The sequence below is a fragment of the Cyprinodon tularosa genome, unplaced genomic scaffold, assembly GCF_016077235.1.
Source record: "Cyprinodon tularosa strain WSP-4 unplaced genomic scaffold, ASM1607723v1 ctg385, whole genome shotgun sequence".
Classification (NCBI taxonomy): domain Eukaryota; kingdom Metazoa; phylum Chordata; class Actinopteri; order Cyprinodontiformes; family Cyprinodontidae; genus Cyprinodon; species Cyprinodon tularosa.
Window position 1 is genome coordinate 650,214 of NW_024039102.1, and position 21,892 is coordinate 672,105.

The 21,892-nt window shown below is 39.7% G+C and overlaps 2 protein-coding genes across 2 annotated transcripts; both read right to left on the bottom strand.

Moving 5' to 3' along the window:
* Nucleotides 1-2,679: 2,679 nt before the first annotated feature.
* LOC119791256 (gastrula zinc finger protein XlCGF57.1-like) lies at nucleotides 2,680-10,058 on the bottom strand. The gene is made up of 2 exons (XM_038297260.1): nucleotides 9,793-10,058; nucleotides 2,680-4,413 (listed from the first exon to the last, which is right to left on the bottom strand). Exons 1-2 carry the CDS (start codon nucleotides 9,959-9,961, stop codon nucleotides 3,059-3,061), a joined length of 1,524 nt encoding a protein of 507 aa, XP_038153188.1. The 5' UTR covers nucleotides 9,962-10,058; the 3' UTR covers nucleotides 2,680-3,058.
* A 5,383-nt stretch (nucleotides 10,059-15,441) lies between these two features.
* Nucleotides 15,442-21,173, bottom strand: LOC119791255 (gastrula zinc finger protein XlCGF57.1-like). The gene is made up of 2 exons (XM_038297259.1): nucleotides 20,884-21,173; nucleotides 15,442-17,199 (listed from the first exon to the last, which is right to left on the bottom strand). The coding sequence occupies exon 2, from the start codon at nucleotides 17,096-17,098 to the stop codon at nucleotides 15,551-15,553; it is 1,548 nt and encodes a 515-aa protein (XP_038153187.1). The 5' UTR covers nucleotides 17,099-17,199; nucleotides 20,884-21,173; the 3' UTR covers nucleotides 15,442-15,550.
* Nucleotides 21,174-21,892: the final 719 nt, after the last annotated feature.

Below are 21,892 nucleotides of genomic sequence, written 5' to 3' on the forward strand. Positions count from 1 at the left end.
ACACATGTCCTGTTCTAACACACTGATGGACTTCCTTCAAAGAAGATGATGACTTTTCTGATTGAATATTAATGGGTAATACAAGAAAGATAAAATAAATGTAAAAATCCTGAAACGATAGAAATGTTTTTAGTATGGCAGATATGATCATTTTCAGGCTTGTAGTGCCCCCTGCTGATCAAAACACTAAATGCACCAAACCCAATAAAAGAAGTTGGTTACCTGTCTCATATTTTACCTCTGTTGTCCAGGTGACCCGTCCCCTTTTTTTGGGCACTCTGACTCAAAAAAACACAATGAACTGAGGGCAGAAAAAAATTTTTTAAATTTGGTCCTGGTCCTTAAGGTCTCTGAATAGGGTGTTTAACATTGGTCTGGCTGAAAATGACATATTTGTTGTTCTATGAGTCCTAATTAAAGCAGGTTATAAGCCTCACAATGAAACAACAGATTTTTCTTCTTTTTACGGTATGCTCATGAATATTTAGATGAGCTGTGCGCTGATTGGTTCGTTTACAACGAGCAAAGCTGCTGAGCAAAGACGCATCATAGCAACAAGCACTAACTGAAACATCAAATTGCTGATATGGTAGGATGACCAGACATCCTCTTTTTAACGGACATGTCCTACTTTTCATACCGAAAAAAATATCCGTGGGGAATTTCAAAATAGTCCAGGATTTTCGTCGACTACAGTGCAGCACGTAGTCCAAACAGGAGCCAGCGAGGGATGGAGCGACCCGGTGACAGTAGCTTGGACTACGGCGGCCCGATGCTTCCCCCGCCTACCTGGTAAGGCACAAACCGTCACCGGGTCGGGTTTGGTCGCTCCGTCCCTCGCTAGGGCCCGGTCCAGTCCAGTCAGCGGACAAGCAGCACCCCCTGGGGCGTGACAAAAGTACAGGCTAGAACGAAATAAGACAACATCCCCGAATTGACGTCAATTCGGTGCTTCGTTTGGATCCGCCCATTTTATGGTTAAGGTTTAGAATTGTGAGATTTGCAGAGACAGGAGGTATATGACAATGTAAACTTGGTTTTGCATTCTATTCTATTTAAAGGTGAACTCTAAAGTCACTAGTTTTGCAGCTCTGCGCTGCCGCAGCGCAAAAGATGTCTGCCTCTACAAATACAAACTGACTCCTATAATTATAAATGTAATTATAAATATCAATGTCTAAGGCAAGGAAAACATCAATATTGAAACTTTCAGTTCATAGGTGATAAACAACATACATATAGGTTATATATAACATTTATGTCAGTAAATCCCTGTACTTATTACACACTGTCCCTTTAACACAGCACAAAGAAGACAAACACTCTGCACTCCCTGCACTGGTTCTACAAATGTTCTCCACAATATCTTGTTCAGATTAGCAAATGTAACTGGGTTTGGACACCAAGTATTCAGTGAGATCATCAGTCTTTGGGTTAGAGACAAAACTCCCAGCGTATTTACAGACTGACCTGCATCAATTCTTGAAAGAGACAACAGCATCATTTATGAGTTGATTCGTGAATAATCATACAAACCTCCCAGTCGGATGGAGCTGACATGCAGATCTGTGGAGAACTGGGAGCTGCATCTGGATGTCTTTTTCTACAAAGTTGAACAAGTGAAAATATGAACTTTGAAGCTTCTGCACAGGTACAGATAATATTTGAGCAAATAAGCTGTCCTGATCGAAAAAATGTCTCTGCTACGCCCTCAGGTTGCTCTAAACTACATTAACCATGATGCAATGAGACAGCTCAGCCATAGAGCTTAAGCACATTTTTATTCATAGATAAATGGAAACAACAACCTAAAAAACAAAAAATAATATTACAAAAACATTTAAAAGAGAACAGAACCAAAAAATGTAATATATATTGTAGTCAAACATGTTTGATGTTTCCTCAGACCACAGAGAAAGGGAGACAAAGTGGAACAGCAGATCTGGAACAGTTATAGTCCACAAAATGCTGCCAGACCTCAATGAATTTATCAACTTTGTCCTTAAGGGAAAAACTAATCTTCCCCATTTGCAAAATGTTTATTTCAGTCACCAACATTTGGAAATGTGGAATTGTAAGGTTTCCATAATTTCGATCCAATACATTTTTCATTCTCTATCTGCAAACCAGCTGCGATCTTATGTTTCAGCATTAAGGTTCCAAATGTTCTCCCCATGGTGATGTCATTCACCAGCCTTAAGGTTCTAAAGGTTGGTGAAGATTCTCAGTAATCCAAGTCATAGTCATTCCGGAAAATAAAATTAAAAACAAACCTCTGGACTTTGTTTCCAAGTTTGAAGACGTTTTGCTTCCCATCCAGGAAGCTTTTTCAATTTCAAGTGTCAGGAAAAGTATTGAGTTCGAAGTTCTGAAGGTTCTCGCCATTATGCTCTTCTCTTTTGGTCCCAAGATGTAAAGGGGAAATGAAATGGTTAACCAAACTTAATTCATTAGATTGTGTCTTTCTATCATTAATCAATCTATTACAAACATTAAAAAATATCAACATTTAAAAAATGTAAAATGGTTTTATAATTGTTTGGCAACAGTGTCGCAATGTTGAGCATAGGCACCGCCTCCGGCGTGCATCCCCCCATCCCTGTCAATAAGTGGGTCGGTGTAGATGGAAAAATACCAAGGCCAAAAATCGTTCCCAGTCTGAGCCTGGCAGCAAAGAAGCTCCCCTGCAGTACGTGGTCCAGGTCAGCCTCCTGACAACAGATAGACTGGAGGATACAGAGCGAACCAACCCTGTGACATCACCACTTTGAGTACTGCAACATGGCAGCACCATTGCCAAAAAATTATAAAACAATGCTTCGTTTTATCATCTAAGTTAACATGTTTCACATTTGTAATATGATTATTGATAATAATAGACACAATGTTATTTGGTCAACCATTTAATTTCCACTTTGAAATGTTTTCCTCAATCTGATGCTTTGTGTCAGTTTAAAAGTTCTCCCTATTGAAATCGTATCTGTTGGCTTTAAGGTTTTACAGGTTCTACCTATTTCGTTCTTAGCTGTCAGCCTAATGGTATATCTGATGTGGTGGTCTAAAGGTTCTGCTCACTATGATCTCTCATGTGTACGGCCAGCTTGCTGCTCTGAGTGAAGCTTTTTTTGCAGAAGCTGCAGGAATATGGCCGCTCTCCCGTGTGCGTCACCATGTGCGCCGTTAACGTCCGATTTTCTGAGAAACTCCTCCCGCAGATGCAGCAGGAGAACGGCTTCTCACCGGTGTGGGTCCTGATGTGGGTGGCCAGGTTGCGTTTGTCTGTGAAGGCCTTGTCGCATCTGTCGCAGGAAAACGGCCTTTCGCCAGTATGGGTTCTGATGTGGGCGGTTAAACTGCGGTTTTCACTGAAACTCTTTCCACACATCTTGCAGGAATATGGCTTCTCCCCTGTGTGCGTTCTCATGTGTGTTGTGAGATGGCAGCTCCGAGCGAAGCTCCTGGTACAGATGGAACAGGTGTAAGGTTTCTCACCGGTGTGAATTCTGATGTGGACCAACAACTCGTCGCTCCTGATGAAACCTTTGCCACACACCTTGCAGGTAAACGGCCTCTCGCCTGTGTGGGTGCGCCTGTGGGCTGACAGGCCACCGCTCTGACTGAAACATTTTCCACAGACGTTGCACAGGTAGGGCTTCTCCCCTGTGTGGGTTCTCCTGTGGATGGTCAGATGTCCGCTGGAGGTGAAGCTCTTCCCACAGGTGTTACAGGTGAAAGGCTTCTCGCCTGCGTGGATCCTCATGTGAAAGGTCAGGTTGCTTCGCTGGCTGAAGCGTTTACTGCAAGTCAGACAGGAGTAGGGTTTCTGTCCTGTGTGGGTCCTTATGTGCACCAGCAGGTTGTCATACTTGATAAAGTTTTTGCCGCAGACCTGACAGGAGAAAGGCCTCTCACCTGTGTGGATCCTGCGGTGAGCTCTCATGTTGTAACTCTGAGTGAAACTTTTTCCACATATGTCACATTGGACTGACCTTTTATCTGGGTTGGTACCAGAGGCTGCCTGCAAAGCTGAAGACATTCCTACACTGTGTTCATCATGTTCCTTTGTTGCTATTAGGTCTTCCATGTCGTCACCTCCTCCCTGATCCTGCTTTGCAGCTTCAGGAGAGCATGGAGTGTGGACTTGACCCTGTTTTGGTTCTGGTTCATCATAGTCTGTGTCCTCTTGAGTGACAGTCACTATGAAGGCATCACTCTCCTCATCCTTCAGTAAAATCTCCTCTTCATCCTCACTGATGCAAACTTCTACATATTCATCTTTGTTCAGCTCAGGTTCTGATTCTTCTTGCTCCTCTTTAATCTGTGGAAGTTCTGGTTCCTCCTGGCCCCGGATGGAACTCATGTCCTGGTCATCAAGAATCTCCCTGTCACTAGAGAAGGAGCTCTGTTGGAGAACTGGCAGAAGAAATAGACAAGAAGACATCTAATAAGACGAAAGTGTGATTAGAAGCAGAAAAATGTGTTTTACTTTTAGAAAGAAGCATCCCACTAATGTCAAAATGTAGCTCCAGACTTTGATTGTTTCCGTCACCTTAAAGGCTGCAAACCTAGATTGCAGTGATGCTGGAGTTTTATGTTACTTTTGGATGGAAAAATGCTTCCTCTTCCTTCTTCTTCTTCTTCTTGTGTTTTATGGTAGTTAGTAAACAACTTAAGATATCTCAAAGAAAAACCCTCTGATTTAGAGTCCAAGTCAAAAATGTATTTTTTTGTTTAACTTTAATTTATTGCTTTGTAATCTATTTATCAATTCATTTCTCTCACTTGCATATTTAGTGCTAAACAATATGACGTGCTCCACTGTTTCCTCATGAAAACAAAAATCACACTTTCCAGTAGTATGTTTCCCTATTTTAAACAACTTGCTATTTAAACTTTTATAGCCAAAGCGTAACCTTGATATCACTATTACCTCCTTTCTATTCCTTGATTTGAACATTATAAAAGCATCTACAAGTTCTTTCTTCATCTTGCTCAAATCCTTTTCATAATTACTGATATTATGTCACCTTTACTAAATGGAATTATTAGATCAATTAAACTACGTTTAGTTGCTTGTTTTGCACATCTGTCAGCCATCTTATAAAATAAATAATTATTCCCATTGTTTAAATTCTAAATAATAATTATTAAAAAGATCAGGTCTCCTGTCTGATTGATTGTGTTTAAATGAAAATAAGCTGAACTAGAATCAGAGCAAAATAAACTTCTTAATTTCTTTAATCCATTCTAATGCCAACATGATCCCAAACATTTTTCCTGTGTAGATTGAAATTCCATCACTGATTCTTTTTGATTTGAAATTCTGGAACTACAAACTAACCACTATTCCTATTATTTGAATCTTTTGAAGCATCTGTAAAAAAAATTAACATAAACATAATATTTGTTATCTAAATATTGCTGAACCTCAAAATGAATCTCAGTGAATCACACTAAATGACTTAGACTTAGATAGACCTGATTATCATGTTGTATACATAGTGAATTATTTTTATAGCTGCAGCTAAGCAGTGAAAAAGAACAGTAAAGTGCAGCAGTGATCAAAACATAAACGGTGTAGGAGAGACATGGTGCAAAAAGGCATTGATGTAGAAGGTTTAGAGCAGTGCAAAATAAATAAATAGATATGGTACAAAATGCAGTAGAAAAGACTAAGTTTATTTCTATTTTTGAAGATTCACTATGTAGTGCAAGTATAATGTTATCAGTTTGATGCAGAGTCTCTTTTTGTGACTTAGAGTTTTAGTATTAGAGTTTTTCAACAGTCTGATGGCCGTGGGGAAAAAACTGTTACAGAAAAGGGCTATGACAGCAAGTGAAGAAGTAGAATACAAATACTGTTTTAGCATGGAAGCTCCGGTTCTAATGCTACGTTCACACCGGACGCAGCAGGCGCAGCAGACGCTGCGAGTTTACATGCAAAGTCAATGGTTGACGCGCATCAAGGCGCAGGAAAAGGTCCCGCAGCGCGTTTTGAGCAGCAGGCGCAGCGCGTTAAGCAGCTGAAGCAGCGCGTCGGGAACGTTTAAGCATCTGACGCGCGTGACGCATCACAAACGCGCTGCTGCTCGAGATGGAAAAATTTTAATTTTGCTGCTCGATGAGCCGCATCAACCAATCAGAGAAGCTGATCTGGGAGCTGACAGTGAGACAGAAACAACGCTGATGACACAGAGCGCTGTGATCGCTCCTCTGAAACAGTTTATTAACGCCTAAATTAACTTAAAATTGCTGAAACCTGCCGGCAGAATATGTTCGCTTTTATTATCCTGGTGCCAGCAGTTTGGATTATTTAGATGAAAAACACCTACCAGTCGCCGCGGTGAACTGCGAGGAGGCGACCCGGCCAGAGGCTGCTGTTGAATGGGATTCCTACTGACAGTGCACCGCTGGTATGTGGGGGTCTGAGCGGCTCCGACAGAAATAATATTAGAAGGTGGGATTGTAATCTGGTTTAAATGACTGCACTGATTAAGTTTTCAGGTGGATTTTCCCACTTAAAAACATATTAAAACTACTTTATTCTCACTGATCACAGCAAATATACAGTAGCTGCAAGGCAAAGAAAGGAAAGAGTAGCTCCGCCAAACGCGTTTCAGAGCCACTTTTGCACCGTGCAGCCAGAGCAGCAAAGCTGCTTCAGCCGCGCGTCAGAACTAACTGGTACAAGCAGCAAAAATGAAGCAGCAGACACGATTTTGCTGCGCCTGCTGTGTCCGGTGTGAACGTAGCATAAGCTGTTATGTGTAACCTTAACCAAAAAAATCCACTGGATATATTTAGCATATGCGATTAATCATTGCTAAAAAAAAAAAAACGAATGCGCAACGGGCCATCTTCACATAGCCAATACTTCATACTGTACATGTAATAGTAAAATAAAAATGCTTCTATTTTTATCTAATTTAGTGTTTGCTAATAAATGATTAAAATCGGATGTATTTATAAAAGCAAATATTCCCCTAAAAAAGATGAAACATCTAATTAAGCTCTGATCAACCTCTCCCAGCAGAGATGTCTTCGGACTGACAGTACCTGCCTTATTCTAGGCACGATTAGAAAGATATTTTAAATGGGAAGTTTTTTTCTAGCCTTATCTTTTTATATATATACAGGTGCTGGTCATAAAATTAGAATATCATGAAAAAGTAGATTGATTTCAGTAATTCCATTTAAAAAGTGAAACTTGTATATTATATTCATACATTACATACAAACTCATATATTTCAGATGTTTATTTTGTTTAATTTTGATGATTACAAATGACAACAAATGAAAATCTCAAATTCATCATATCAGAAAATTAGAATATTGTGAAAAGGTTCAAAATTGATGGCCCCTGGTGCCACACTCTAATCAGCTAATTAACTCAAACCACCTGCAAAAGCCTTTAAATGGTCTTTCAGTCTAGTTCTATAGGCTACACAATCATGGGGAAGACTGCTGACTTGACAGTTGTCCAAAAGACGACCATCGACACCTTGCACAAGGAGGGCAAGACACAAAAGGTCATCGCTAAAGAGGCTGGCTGTTCACAGAGCTCAGTGTCCAAGCACATTAATAGAGAGGCGAAGGGAAGGAAAAGATGTGGTCGAAAAAAGTGTACAAGCAAGAAAGATAACCGCACCCTGGAGAGGATTGTGAAACAAAACCCATTCAAAAATGTGGGGGAGATTCACAAAGAGTGGACTGCAGCTGGAGTGAGTGCTTCAAGAACCACCACACACAGACGTATGAAAGACATGGGTTTCTGCTGTCGCATTCCTTGTGTCAAGCCACTCTTGAACCACAGACAGCGTCAGAAGCGTCTTGCCTGGGCTAAAGAGAAACAGGACTGGACTGCTGGTGAGTGGTCCAAAGTCATGTTCTCTGATGAAAGTAAATTTTGCATTTCCTTTGGAAATCAAGGTCCCAGAGTCTGGAGGAAAAGAAGAGAGGCACTTCATCCACGTTGCTTGAAGTCCAGTGTAAAGTTTCCACAGTCAGTGATGGTTTGGGGTGCCATGTCATCTGCTGGTGTTGGTCCATTGTGTTTTTTGAGGTCCAGGGTCAACGCAGCCACATACCAGGAAGTTTTAGAGCACTTCATGCTTCCTGCAGCTGACCAACTTTTTGGAGATGCAGATTTCATTTTCCAACAGGACTTGGCACCTGCACACAGTGCCAAAGCTACCAGTACCTGGTTGAAGGACCATGGTATCCCTGTTCTTAATTGGCCAGCAAACTCTCCTGACCTTAACCCCATAGAAAATCTATGGGGTATTGTGAAGAAGAAGATGCAATACACCAGACCCAACAATTCAGAAGAGCTAAAAGCCACTATTAGAGCAACCTGGGCTATCATAACACCTGAGCAGTGCCACAGACTGATCGACTCCATGCCACGCCGCATTGCTGCAGTAATACAGGCCAAAGGAGGCCCAACTAAATACTGAGTGCTGTACATGCTCATACTTTTCATGTTCATACTTTTCAGTTGGCCAACATTTCTATAAATCCTTTGTTTTTATTGGTCTTCAGTAATATTCTAATTTTCTGATATGATGAATTTGAGATTTTCATTTGTTGTCATTTGTAATCATCAAAATTAAACAAAATAAACATCTGAAATATATGAGTTTGTATGTAATGTATGAATATAATATACAAGTTTCACTTTTTAAATGGAATTACTGAAATCAATCTACTTTTTCATGATATTCTAATTTTATGACCAGCACCTGTATATATATATATATATATATATATATATATATATATATATATATATATATACATGATTAATATCCCCCAACACACACACACACGCATACTCGTTCTGCTATACATAGTGAGGACCATGCGTGGACTCCCTTTGTCTTTCATTGATTTTCAATCATTTTCAACCCTTTCCCTGCCTTAACCCTAAAACTAATCCTAATTCTAACCATTACCAATGCATACCTCATCCTAACCCTTACCCTAACCAATTGACACCTTAGCCCTAAAGCTAACCATTAGCAAAATAGCATGTGAGGACCAGCAAAATGTCCTCACTTTGCTACAACTGGTCCTCAGTCTGATGGTAAAATCGGAAAAAATAGTCCTCACTCTGAGGGCTAGACAGGTACACACACACACCTAAAGAAGAGATGAGTCTGAACCCTGCAGGGCAGCTGCATCCAAGTGGGGATAGTTCTTATTTAGACGCTGGTTTCGAACCTGTTGTGGTTCTGTTAAAAATACTATGTTATTTACAAAAGTTAAATATTAATCAAATTATATTTACATGGTAAAATACATCAATAAAAACAAAATTAATCTAACGTTATTGCTTAATCCAACTATGCTTTTCAATTTTTCCATCCCTGAAAAAAAAATGTACTGGAGCTGGCATGTGGGAATCAGATGATTCCTGATGGACGCTTCTTTAGTATCAAATACATTTTCATCAGTCATGGCTTATTATTGACTCATTATGTGACCCATCGGAACCGAATCTGAGCAAGTGTAGAATTTTCCAGATCTGATGATCCAACTAACCTGATATATGAGCTCCGATTAAATCAGACCAGGGAAGGTCCAGATTCTGATCATGTTTTTGGGAAGCTGATGTTCACCATATTTGAAAGATACAGAGACTGATTTATGGGCTGCTGATTCTAATATTTTAAATTTTTTAAAGGAAGACACAGAGATTTTCTGTTTTCTCTTATATTAATGAGGAGGCTGGTGTAACCTTCACTGAATATTATAGCTGCTCCTTCATTCAGACCCTCGGCTCCACCTACCTGCTTGGTTCTGTTCGGTTCGGGGTCTCCACCTGATGTCCAGCAGTCTCTGACGGTCGATCTCCTCCTGGTACTGGATGATGGTTTTTTCCACCTCTGAGAAGATTTCTTCAGCAGCAACAGTTAGTCTCTGTCTGATAAACTCTCTCAGAGGCTGAACTGAACACATTGTTGCTGCGCAGACTCAGACTGGATCCCTCCACACCAAATGCTAAGCTAACGATGCTAATAGCTTTAGCTCGTTCTTCTGTTCCAACTGTTGGGAGCGACCTGGCTGCTCTGCCCCCTACAGGACTGGAGTGAGAAAGCAGGAAAATGTTTTTAAGACAAATAGTTTTCTTTAGATGTTTTATCTTTTTTATTTTTTCATGAATAATTTCACATTTATAATCAAATCAAATAATTTAAGTATAGAAATTATAATATTAAAGCATGATAAAATTATAATTTTACAGCATAAAAATATTTTAAATACCATAATTACAATTACTAAAATAACCTAGTCTAGCAGTAATATATAACTTAAATGTGTTATTACCAGAGGTGTCACATAACGAAGTATAAATACTTTGTTACTGTACTCAAGTACACTTTTTATGTATCTATACTTTACTCCATTATTCATTTTTCTTCCTACTTCTGACTTCTACTCATATTTTCACACAAGTATCTGTAATTTTTATTCCTTACATTTTTAAAACAAACGTTACTCAAATTACTCAAGCTAAGAGTTCCATCTTAGCAAAGGTGGGGCCATGCAGCAGGTTCTTTAGCAGCCTTGCAGTTCACAGGTTTTGGGCAGACAGCTAAGTAAATAGATCAGCCTCATAAATCAGCCCAGAAGGAATGACAAAGATTTAAGAAAAAGAAGGAATCCAAAAAAAAACTTGACTGAGATAGCTTGAATGACTCAACTGAATTATTTAATGATAGCAACATTGTATTCATTTTAATAATATTACTAAATTTTATATGCTTACATAAACCCTTATATAAATCTCCCCCCTTTAACACATGCTTTCTCATGTGTCAAAATAACAAGAGTGTTCTATGGGTGTGATGATCTGGAAAGGAAAAGCATTTCCGATATAAGGAAATTTAAAAAGGGCCCCTTATTTTATTTTTTGCAACACTGTTATGAGGTGGGACTTCCTCAGGTGTTGTTTACTGAATGCAATATTATGAAATTAATTATTTTTAGGTATGACAAGGTGGGGTACGAAAGGGGTCAGATTAGAATCGCCCACAGTGTCTTAAGAAATGCTCGGATAGCAGTGTAGTAACCATCACAAACGTGCAGAATATGTGACAATCCTGTTATTACAGCATTTAATTTGGAGAAGAAAAGGTAACTATTGCCAATTTGTTACCAAATTATTGGAGCAATACAAAAATCTACAGTCTCCCTGCTCATCCACCATTCATGGTTAAATAGACAAAGTGGACTGGAAAACACCAGAGTGGGAGCCAATACAAATTTTTCTAAGGCGCCTTAGGTGATATAAAATAATAAAAAAATTAGATTAAATTAAATTTAAAAAAAACTCTCCGGAGGTCATATATTGTGAGGTGAGGAAACAGGCCTGTTTTATATTAGATAATTCTCAGAGATCTCTAACGCAGCACATCATTAAAGAAAGGTACCTATAGATAAGAGAAAGACAGAAAGTTTTGCTATGTTAGGATACCGTATATCAAAGAAAGCTAATTAAACCCTGACCAAACTGTTATTGGGAGTTTTAGTTGCTGGATATCCATTATTAGATGAAAAAGGAATACCAATTTAAACATGAGACCAGTAACTCACCGGAGTAAAACATAAAAAAAGGAAACTAATATAGTCTCTAAAATGTACTTTGTGTGTGTGTGTGTTACTTGCAGTCTGTTGAACCAGGGTCGCTCCAACGGCTCCCTCACTAGTGGTAGAGTGACCTCGCTTCGGTGACTGATATCCCCCTTGCTGAGAATGGCTTCTCTGTCCTCTCTGGCCTCCATGGTAGGGTGGTGGACCCCAATGATGAACTAAGCCTCTGCCACATCCTCCTCTGCCCTCATGTTTTTCATGTGGACAGTTTCTGGCCCAGTGATCAGGTTTGCCACAGATGTAGCAGCAACCATCATTTGGAGAGCTGTTCTTGTCTGAGGGCTGCATGGAGAACAGTTTGAACAGTTTAGTGGCAGTTTTGGAAGAGAGTCAGCTGTGCCTCAGTCTGTTATTTTCTTTTCCCGTTGCACACATTTTCTATCATAATCACTCAAATTGTTCTTATGCCGGCCCCTCCTTGAATGAAGAGCTGGTCCATACGGAGAGCTGGTCCATACGGGGCTGTTTGCAGTCTGTTTAAGATAGTGGCTCCTATTTAGTGACCGTGGAGCAAAGGTGATAGATGGTTCTCCGCTGTTGGCCCCAGAGATACTAAAGTCTGGTTGTGAGTCTAGTTGGAGGTCAAATTACAGTCTTCCTCCTCTGGTTCGGTTCTCTGAGAACCAGGGTAATAAAAGTCGTCCTCTTTTTGAAAAGGATTTGTAGGCTTCGGTTGATAAGGTGGAGGCCGAGCAGAGAGCAGCAGGCCTGTGGTAAACTGGGATAGAGGCTGGAGGTGCTGAATGGTGTCGTTGGAGACGAACCCGCAGCCACAACAGCCGAAGCAGAAGAGTAAAAAAAAAGAAAAGAAAGATGTGCAAGATGTGCATTAGTAAATAGAACAACAGTGAATTTTCTTAAGTTGTTCCTATCATTATATTATATTATATCATATGTTATATTCTATTATAAGATATTTTTATTTATCTTTTTTTTTTCTCTTATTTTGAGCACTCACAATTACTCCGGATCATTGCTTTCTCTTTTTATTTTGTTGCAACACTTGGTCTACTTTTTCAAAACTCGGTCTAAAAAAGACTTAACATCAGCCTATTTAAGACCTACTATTGGTCAGTCTTTTGACTGCCTATTTAATTTTATAACAATATTTTTTATTTTTACCTTTAAAGGAGTTTGTTAGTTTTCTTCCTCTCTCAGTCTCCTGAAGTTATTGTCCTCCTGTCGAGCATCAGAAGAGTCCTCCTTCTCTGAAATGGCCTATTTGAGGTAGAGGAAAAACCCATATGGTTTTGTTAATTAGCCCTTCTTCTAGAATCCACCGAGCAGACGGATCAGCGAAGGATTCTGTTCTCGTGACGCCAAATTGTGCAGTAAAAATGAGCACTGAGAGTTGATATGCAAGGAACAAAACGTTTTATTTTACTCTGAAGAGGAGAATGGCACAAACCAGCTGAATACAGCTGAGTGCATTCAGAAACACACCCCTACATTTAAAAAAAATCCACAGCAGACACACACATGAACATTGAATCTTCCCAAGAGAAACACTTTCGTTCATCAAAGGACATAAATGTGCTCAGATAAACATTTCAGACATCTGTATTCCGTTCACACCAGAAACAGGACAGGAGAATGATAAGAGCATACATTTTAACCATAGCATGAAGGAGGCTTTATGAACTCCTTATTTCTCATGACCTTCCCTTCACCCTTGTCTAGAGTAGGGAGGGGAGGCACCTGCTTTCTGCCCTCCTAAACAGTACAGCATAGTGAATGGAACAGAATCTCTCTATCGTTACTTCTGTTCAAACATTTTATCACACAATATAGGCCAAGGAAAAACCTTGATTCCACAACATTTAAAGAGGCGGTAGACATATTTCCATAAATCCTTTATTTATGGATCAAAAATAATTATACACAGTAAAGTGTTCATTATTAATCACTCAAAGGTTCACTTCCTACAAATTTAAGGTAAAGTGCAAACCTCAGTAAATTAAAGATACTAGCTCTAATTAAAATGGCTTAAAGGTTTTCCAAATTAATGAATGTCATTGATAAGAGGCAACAACTTCAGCTGATGCCACATTGACACATTTTAAATACAGAAGATGTACAATTAACATACCAAATAAAAATCATAAACAGGGGCCCAAAAATTAGTCATTATACAGTTTAATGTGTTTTATGTTTTTCAAGTAAAGTTATAAATCTCATCTCTCGGAGCATTAAAACTAAAAGGTTTTGGCCCAGTTTAATGTCTGGTAACCTGAGGGCACTTTAAGGAATGGAACTGTTCATTTCACTACTAAGCTGCTGCTCATTTACTGTCTGAAAGCTGTACAAAACAACATTTTGTGATAATAAAAGTTGTCAAAGTCTGAGAAAAAGAAGTTAATTTGTTTGGGAATTGGCTTTGCTCCTCTGAACCCGGTTGGCTGATTCTCTACATTAATCTTCCTCTTCGTTCTCAGAGAGATTCAGGATTATCACCAAGTTGTTTCTGTAAAGGAACTCTCCCTGTAACTGTTTTGTCAGGATTTTCAAAACCAGGACTAAATGATTTCCAGTTAGGGAGATTATTTCTGAAGACTTAAAGCAAAGCAAAGATTGAAGTTGATTTAGGTAGGCACCTGGCGTCCGAAAACTGTGCTGCTTTAAATGACCTTTCAGGCGATGAAGGTTCTAATAAACCAGCACCAATCAGACTGGAAACAATTACATCCTCATATATAAAACACAAAAGTAGGTATTTTTAATCAATTTATGCCCTTGTCCACTTTCTAAACAGAACACATTTATCTATGAATCTAGAAGTCTTATGAAGTCGGGGTTCATTCTGTCTAAAATCATCACATTAGTTCCAAAATATGTTGGTTATAATGAAAAATTCTAATATATAACATCTACCAAGAGCCATCGTTTCTGTGTGAAACATAGGCTACGTTACCACGACAGGCAAATAAGGCTTAATCTCTTTTTGACCATATGTGACTTCATGTCTGACTTTAACATGGCAGTCTAAACTCCACATTTCTAATCTTTTCATCTCCTAAAGAATCAGGTTTAAGGCACTTTCATATACACTACTAAATCAGATATGTATCTGATCTTAACCGTCATTTTATCAGCTGTCATGTTTTTTTCCCCCTTCCTTCTTCGCTGCTGATGTGGTCATAATACCACCAGCTCCCATAACTCTATATTCTAAATTAATGAAAATATTTCTGAAGAATTTTGGAGTCTTTGTTTTTATCCTTGTGGTATTGAAACTGGTATCTCCAGTGTTTCAAAACATATAATACTTTCCTTTTTGATAAAGTTGAAGAGTAAAGTCGCTCAGGTTATCATGAGGCATCTTTGTAGTTATGCTACTATAGGCTTTGGCTGCTGGAGGACATGAATACCACTTTCCTCACTCTGCTAAATTCACCTACTGCTTTCATTGCTGTGATATCTCTATAAGTTTGTCACAGAAAGCACTCTTAGCCATGTGCTTCTATGTTTTCTGGTTTGTTCACAGAAAACAGCTGCATCTACTAAACCTTCTAAGGGAGCCGACCTAAACGGACCTGGCTTGACTTTGAAGCCACACTTTGACCTTGCTCGGATGCAAATCCATCAAATAATATTCCAGCCTTCCAGAAAATTAGATTTTCTAAAACATATATAATATTAGATGGAGTGCTTCTGGCTGGCATAACTGGTTACCATGACCGAACAGAGTATTTGTTGGAGACGGCTAAATGAATCTGATAGGTGGAATTAAAAAGTGTTAGTAATGTTAGTAAAGTTAGTGTCACTTTCCTTTCCTGTAGCTTTAGGGTTGCAGCGCAGGAAAAGGGAATAAATACACCTCCTTTAAATGTCAACAGGCAGCTGATAGATCTGTTCCCGATGTGTTCCCTCCTGCAGCGGGAGGCAACATGGATGTTACACCTTCTCCTCTGTGTGAATTCTCATATGATGAACCAAATGGTTACCCACAATGAAACCTTTTCCACACGTGGAACAAGTGAATGGCTTCTCACATCTTTGAGTTCCCATGTGCCTAGTCAGGTGGCTTCTGAAACTAAAGCTTTTTCCACAGCTCTGACAAGAGAATGGCTTCTCGCCTGTGTGGATCCTCATGTGATGACTCAAAGGGCTTTTTAATTTGAAGTTTTTCCCACTGGAATCACATGAGGATGGCTTCTCAGTGTGAGTTGTCATGTGGTACTTTAAATTACTCTGGTGGTTGAAAGATTTTCCACAGGTCTGGCATGAAAACGGCTTCTCACCTGTGTGGGTTCTCACATGACGAGTCAGATTGTTTTTCACGCTGAAGCTCTTCCCGCAGGTCTGACATGTAAAGGGTTTCTCACCAGTGTGGGTTCTCATGTGATAAGTCAGATTACACTTCAGATTGAAACTCTTCCCACAGGTCTGACATGAGAAAAGCATCCCAGTGTGGGATCTCATGTGGGACCTGAGGTTGCTCTGAAGATTAAAAGCTTTACCGCAGGTCTCGCATGAGAAAGGCTTCTCCTCGGTGTGGGTCTTCATGTGTCGGGTCACGTGACTCTTCAGGCTGAAGCTCTTCCCGCAGGTCTGACATGTAAAGGGTTTCTCACCAGTGTGGGTTCTCATGTGATAAGTCAGATTACACTTCAGATTGAAACTCTTCCCACAGGTCTGACATGAGAAAAGCATCCCAGTGTGGGATTTCATGTGGGACCTGAGGTTGCGCTGAAGATTAAAAGCTTTACCGCAGGTCTCACATGAGAAAGGCTTCTCCCCGGTGTGGGTCCTCATGTGTCGGGTCACGTGACTCTTCAGGCTGAAGCTCTTTCCACAGGTCTCACATGAGAAGGGCTTCTCTCCAGCGTGAAACCTCATGTGAACGCTCATGTAACTGTGGCCAAAACTTTTACCACAGATGTCACAGGAAGACAGATGTTCCTCTTTGGCCCTTTTCTGACAGGTTTCCTTGCTGGGATCTCCAGTGTTTGGACCTCCCTCATTTAGTTTCAACTCTTCAGCTCCACTTGATCCAGATTCTTCTTCAGTGCTTTCTTCCGGGGGTTCAGGAGAGTTCTGATAGACAAGCTGGTCTGTGACTGGTTCCTTTTCATTGTGGTCCAACTTAAAACCATGACTCACCATCAAGATATCTGTCTGTTCTGAAGAACCAGGCAGTTCTCCCTTTTGACTGATGGAGACTTTATCATACTCCTCTTTTATTTGCAAAGGTCCGGATTTATCCAGTCTTTGTATATAAACATAATATGGTTCCTCCAGTTCAAACTTAATCAGCTGAGGTTCTGGTTCCTCCTCTTTCATCTGCTGAGGTTCTAGATTCTCATCATCTTCTTTCAGCTGCACATTCCCTGGGTTCTCTTGTTCCACCTTTATCTGCACGGACTCATGTTCCTCACATTCTGGTTGCTCCACTTTAATTTTAACCTCCAGGGGTTCTGGTTTAACCAATTCTTCCATCATCTTCAGATGTGTAGAGTTTCTTTTTGTCCAAAGTGGGATTGACTCTCCTGACCCAACGCTGCTGGTGGATCAGAACCTCCTTCTTCCTTTCAGACGTAATGCTGGAGAGATTACAGAAAATAGAAATCATAAATGTGATCATAGAGATTAGAAAGTAAAAGACTTTCCAGAAGTAGACATTCCTGATTAAAATAGACTTTATTGATTAAATTATTCTGATGGTCAGAGAACTTGGACTTTGGGTTTTTATTCTGCAACTAGAATCATCATCAATACAAGAAATAAGGGCTGAAATATTCTACTCAATGTGTGATAGATCTATAGATAAGATAAGACGCAATAATTGAACTCTTAAGGTGCATTCACACCAAGCGTAGTGTCTGCAACGGGAGGGTTGATTTACATAGTATCCTTATGCAAACTGCACTGGGAAGGGCGGAAAGCCGCTTTGGCGAAATTAGCACACAGAACAGTATTCAGAAGTTCAGCATCCTTGCTTTGCGTGCTTTGCAGGTCGATTGTCACATTTGCTAGGCAATAGTGCTTACGCTGAGCGATGGTGACAGCTGGGGAAGGCTGGACCTGTTTGATTCTATAGCTAATCCTTCCTGCCTCTTTGTTTTTAGCGCCACCGCAGCACGGGAGGGAGAATTACGTCCAGGAGCAAATGGATAAAAATAGACCGGAGGGGAAAAAAAACATAAATCGATGCTCTTGCGGACGTATCGATGCATCGGATCGTCGGCTGTTGGATCGATGCATCGATACAAAACTATTATTATTTACACCCCTAGTGCGCTTGTGCTCTGAGAAGGTTGCAAGTACCCGGTTTGATCCCCACAGCCTCCACTCTGTGTTCCTCAGCAAAACCCTTAAACAAACCATTAAACAACACTGCGTCTCTAGTCCACAGGCTACAGATGCAGTGTTTGGTGAGTCTGTTAGTGAGTCTGAGTGTTAGCTGTTAGTGATTCTATCAGGTAGTCAAGGTAGTCCCTGGAAGAGGGGCATATTAAGCTGCACATGTAGGTTGAAAGCAGTTTAAGTTCTGGATGACAGTGAGAAAAACATGCATTTTCATGAGGAAATATTTCAACCCAGCAAACTACTCAAACAGCAAAGCAACACCGAACCAAAGTTTATTTAACTCTGTCTGAACCGATCAGTCAATTTTCAGTAGTTGAATCAAAATTCATTTTGCGATTGATATGTTGGTGATGCCTTGAACTGGAAATAAAACCTTTATTCAGTGTTGGTTTCTCAGTGATGGAACTGTTTTATATTTCTGCTGGATGATGAAGCTCAACGCAGCAAGACGGCACAATGCAGATTGTGTGGGACAGAAAGTAGTGTTCAGAAACAAAATAAAACATCTGGTTAATTTTCAAAATAGTAAATCCATTTCTGTGGTAACTTAAGTCACCATAATGATCCCTCCAAAAGCCTCAGATTGCTCCATTTCTTGTAATGTTGTAGACTCCTATGTTAATTAATTTTATACGATTGCTTAAATGTGCATAGTTTATCTTTTTTATTTAATATTTATACATTAACTTATATATAGTTATTTTACTATTTCATACTTTAAAACCGGGCTGCTCTGAAACCTGCACCACTAATTTCATTTTATGTCAACGTGTTGAAATCACAAATAAAAATTAAAAGTCAAATGTTTATTGCATGATACTGTCAGCGATGGGTGGTGAGGTTGCTTGAGGACCCAAATGAGATCAGGAGGCAGAGGTGAGTCTTGAAGATTTAATCAGTTAACTGAGGACAAACTCCAAAGAACAAAAATATCAAGAACCCAAAAACTTCAGGGGAAAACTCATGTGGGGAGCCAGAGATGAGGAAACAACAGGGAACCAGCACAGAGTGACTGCAGAGGTGGAATATATAAGGGGAACAGAACAAAGGATGGGCTACTGAGCTGAATATGGAGCAGGTGTGAGTGGAACTAACTAGAAGGAAGCCAAGGGGAAAGGAAACAAGCACAAGGGGGCGACAGAGAGTAACTAAAAACTCAAGAGTCCCAAATGGGGAGAACCATAATAGATACTTGAGGTATTGTGTAATATAATAATAGAAATATGTTCAAAAGCTGGCTTTCCTTAACAAGAGTGAACAAATAAGGCACAATTATCAACATAATAATATAATAGGGTTTAAATACTGAAGTAAATATTAAGCAACTAATTTCAGTTATAATGGAATGTCTTTTTTATACATAGATACATTTCTAACTCCTTAGATAGAAGCTTTAAAAGAAAGATGACATAAAAAACAAGTTTACAAATTTATAATGCCTGAAATGTCTGGCAGGGAGAGGGAAATGCACCAACCAGCTTATTCAAAGTCATAAAGATGTTGCTTTTGCTGACTCTGAAAATGGCCAGATTTTACGACGGAGTATTAGGGCCACACATGAAGAGAAAAAATATTTTTGCCATGACGAGATTAAACTCGACATGTCGACTTTAAAGTCGACATTAAACTCAACATTTCGAGAATAAAGTTGAAATGTCATGTTGAGTTTAATCTTGACGTGTCGACTTTAAACTCGCCCTGTCAACTTTAAACTCGCCATTTCGAGAATAAAGTTGAAATGTCATGTTGAGTTTAATCTTGACGTGTCGACAATAAAGTTTAAATTAGTTCAAGAGAGCCAACCGCTGCACAGGACACATGCACAGAATCCTATACAGTTGCAGCACGTCAAAGACTACCTTCACTCTTAAAACGCAGACTGCAGCTGTGGAGCGCGGTTGCTCTTTTCTCCAAACTTTGGAATGTCGAGATTAAAGTCGCCACGATATATCAACTTTATTCTCGAGATGGCGAGTTTAAAGTCGACACGTCGAGATTAAACTCAACATGACATTTCAACTTTATTCTCAAAATGTTGAGTTTAATGTCGAGTTTAATCTCTTCATGGCAAAAATATTTTTTCTCTTCATGTGTGGCCCTAAAACTCCGTCGTAAGATTTTAATAATGATATTGAAAAAAAAACATTTTCTGGGGTGCACATCGCCAAACCCACCTAGAAGTGACTGACTCCTGACCTCAGTATGTTTTTGGGCCCCTGACCTTTAGGATATTCTGTTTGTTTAGATCTACTTGTTCTCAGCAGGAGGTTGGAAACATTTGAGTTTAGTTGTTTTATTGAATCTTTATATACAATAGAATGAATTTAAAAATAGAAGGAGAGTACAAATATGGATCAGACATAAAACAAAGATAAGAAACGAAAACAAAAAGATTTGTGAGCAAGAGTTTGTTTAAAAAATAATGTTAAAGGATTTTCAAATGTTCAGAGGCTTTGAGTTTTTTTTATTTAAATTTGTCCCTAAATATTGTTAAAGGAGTTCTGGATTCTTGTTGATTGATTTAAATGTGTGTCTGTGAATATTACTCAGAAATAAAGGCATATTTATGAAGGAAAAAACATCCTTATTGTTATTAAAGTAGAGCAAACCAAAAAGGACACTTCATCAGAGATGAAGGTCAGGAACGACAGAATCTATAATAAATTGATGAAAAATTCCTCCAGAATGAATAAATTCATCTGACCTAAATAAATGAGTTTATTGGTGGAATTTGGTGATAAATAGTTCCTCATGATTTGTTCTGTTACATCCTAAAACCCCCGGAAAATCCCCTGAACAAAGATTTTTTTGTTCCGGTTCTATTCGGTTCATAAATCGAACAGATCTGGTAGGTTCTGATCTGATTCTCAGTGATGCTATCCCTGTCGAACCACGTCAGAACTGCCGGTGCTCCGTACCTGTTCGCTGGGTGTTGCTATGGGCTTTCAGCCTGATCTCCAGCATCCTGTGGTTCTGATCCAGTATAGGCACCGAAGAAACCCAAAAGTTCACCTCAAACTGGGATCAAAACGAAGCGGAACGAAAAGAAGCTAACGCGGCTAACCGCCTTGCGTACCGAAACCGGATGTTGTCAAATGTCGACTTCCGCCTGATGCTGACATTTAGGAGCTGTGTCCGAATTCTTGGACTGAATCGTATGCTCTGTTCGAAAACCTAGGACGCATCCTTAGAAGACCGGATTCGAAGGCCGATTACGTCATAGCGCGGCGCCGAGGTCTGGTCAGATTCCAAGAGTCCTCGTTATGCGGCCTTAAAGGAATAGTACACCCAAAACATGATTAGCCTTCATTTTCTACTCACCCCCATGCTGAACAACACTCTGGAGTACTTTTTTGATATCTCAAATGCATCTGGAGATCTGGGAGGCTTCTTGCTGTCTGCTGACATTCAAATAATGGAGGTCTATGGCGCCCGAGACAGAAAGGTCCACAAAAGTCCACAAAAACTTGTCAATATTCCTCCATACTGCTCGTCCAATGTAATCCAAGTGTCCTGAGTGGGTAGCATCCAGAATTTACTCGAAACGAAGTCATTTAGAATGTTTTTAGAGCCTAAACAGTAGTGTATAGGATTTCCTAATAGCGCCCCCATGCGCGCTCACGATTCTACGGAAGCCGGCAGACCAAACCAGCGCATTCAGCTCGGCAAAGAACTCATGCTCTTCCTCAACACTGAAGTCCTCAGACATTTTTCTTTCGTTGTTTCTTTCTTTGCACAGGTAAACAGCACATTTCTTCTTCTACGCTTGCATTATTGGCAGAGCAAACGCTGAATGCGCACTTTCTTCCGGTTTGGTCTGCCGGCTTCCGTAGAATCGTGAGCGCGCATGGGGGCGCTATTAGGAAATCCTATACACTACTGTTTATGCTCTAAAAACATTCTAAATGACTTCGTTTCGAGTAAATT

Coding starts and splice junctions, on each gene's coding strand:
- LOC119791256 (XM_038297260.1), bottom strand. CDS start 9,961: ATGTGTTCAGTTCAGCCTCTGAGAGAGTTTATCAGACAGAGACTAACT. Junction 4,414..9,792: donor AACCGAACAGAACCAAGCAG/GTAGGTGGAGCC, acceptor TTCTTCTGCCAG/TTCTCCAACAGAGCTCCTTC.
- LOC119791255 (XM_038297259.1), bottom strand. CDS start 17,098: ATGATGGAAGAATTGGTTAAACCAGAACCCCTGGAGGTTAAAATTAAA.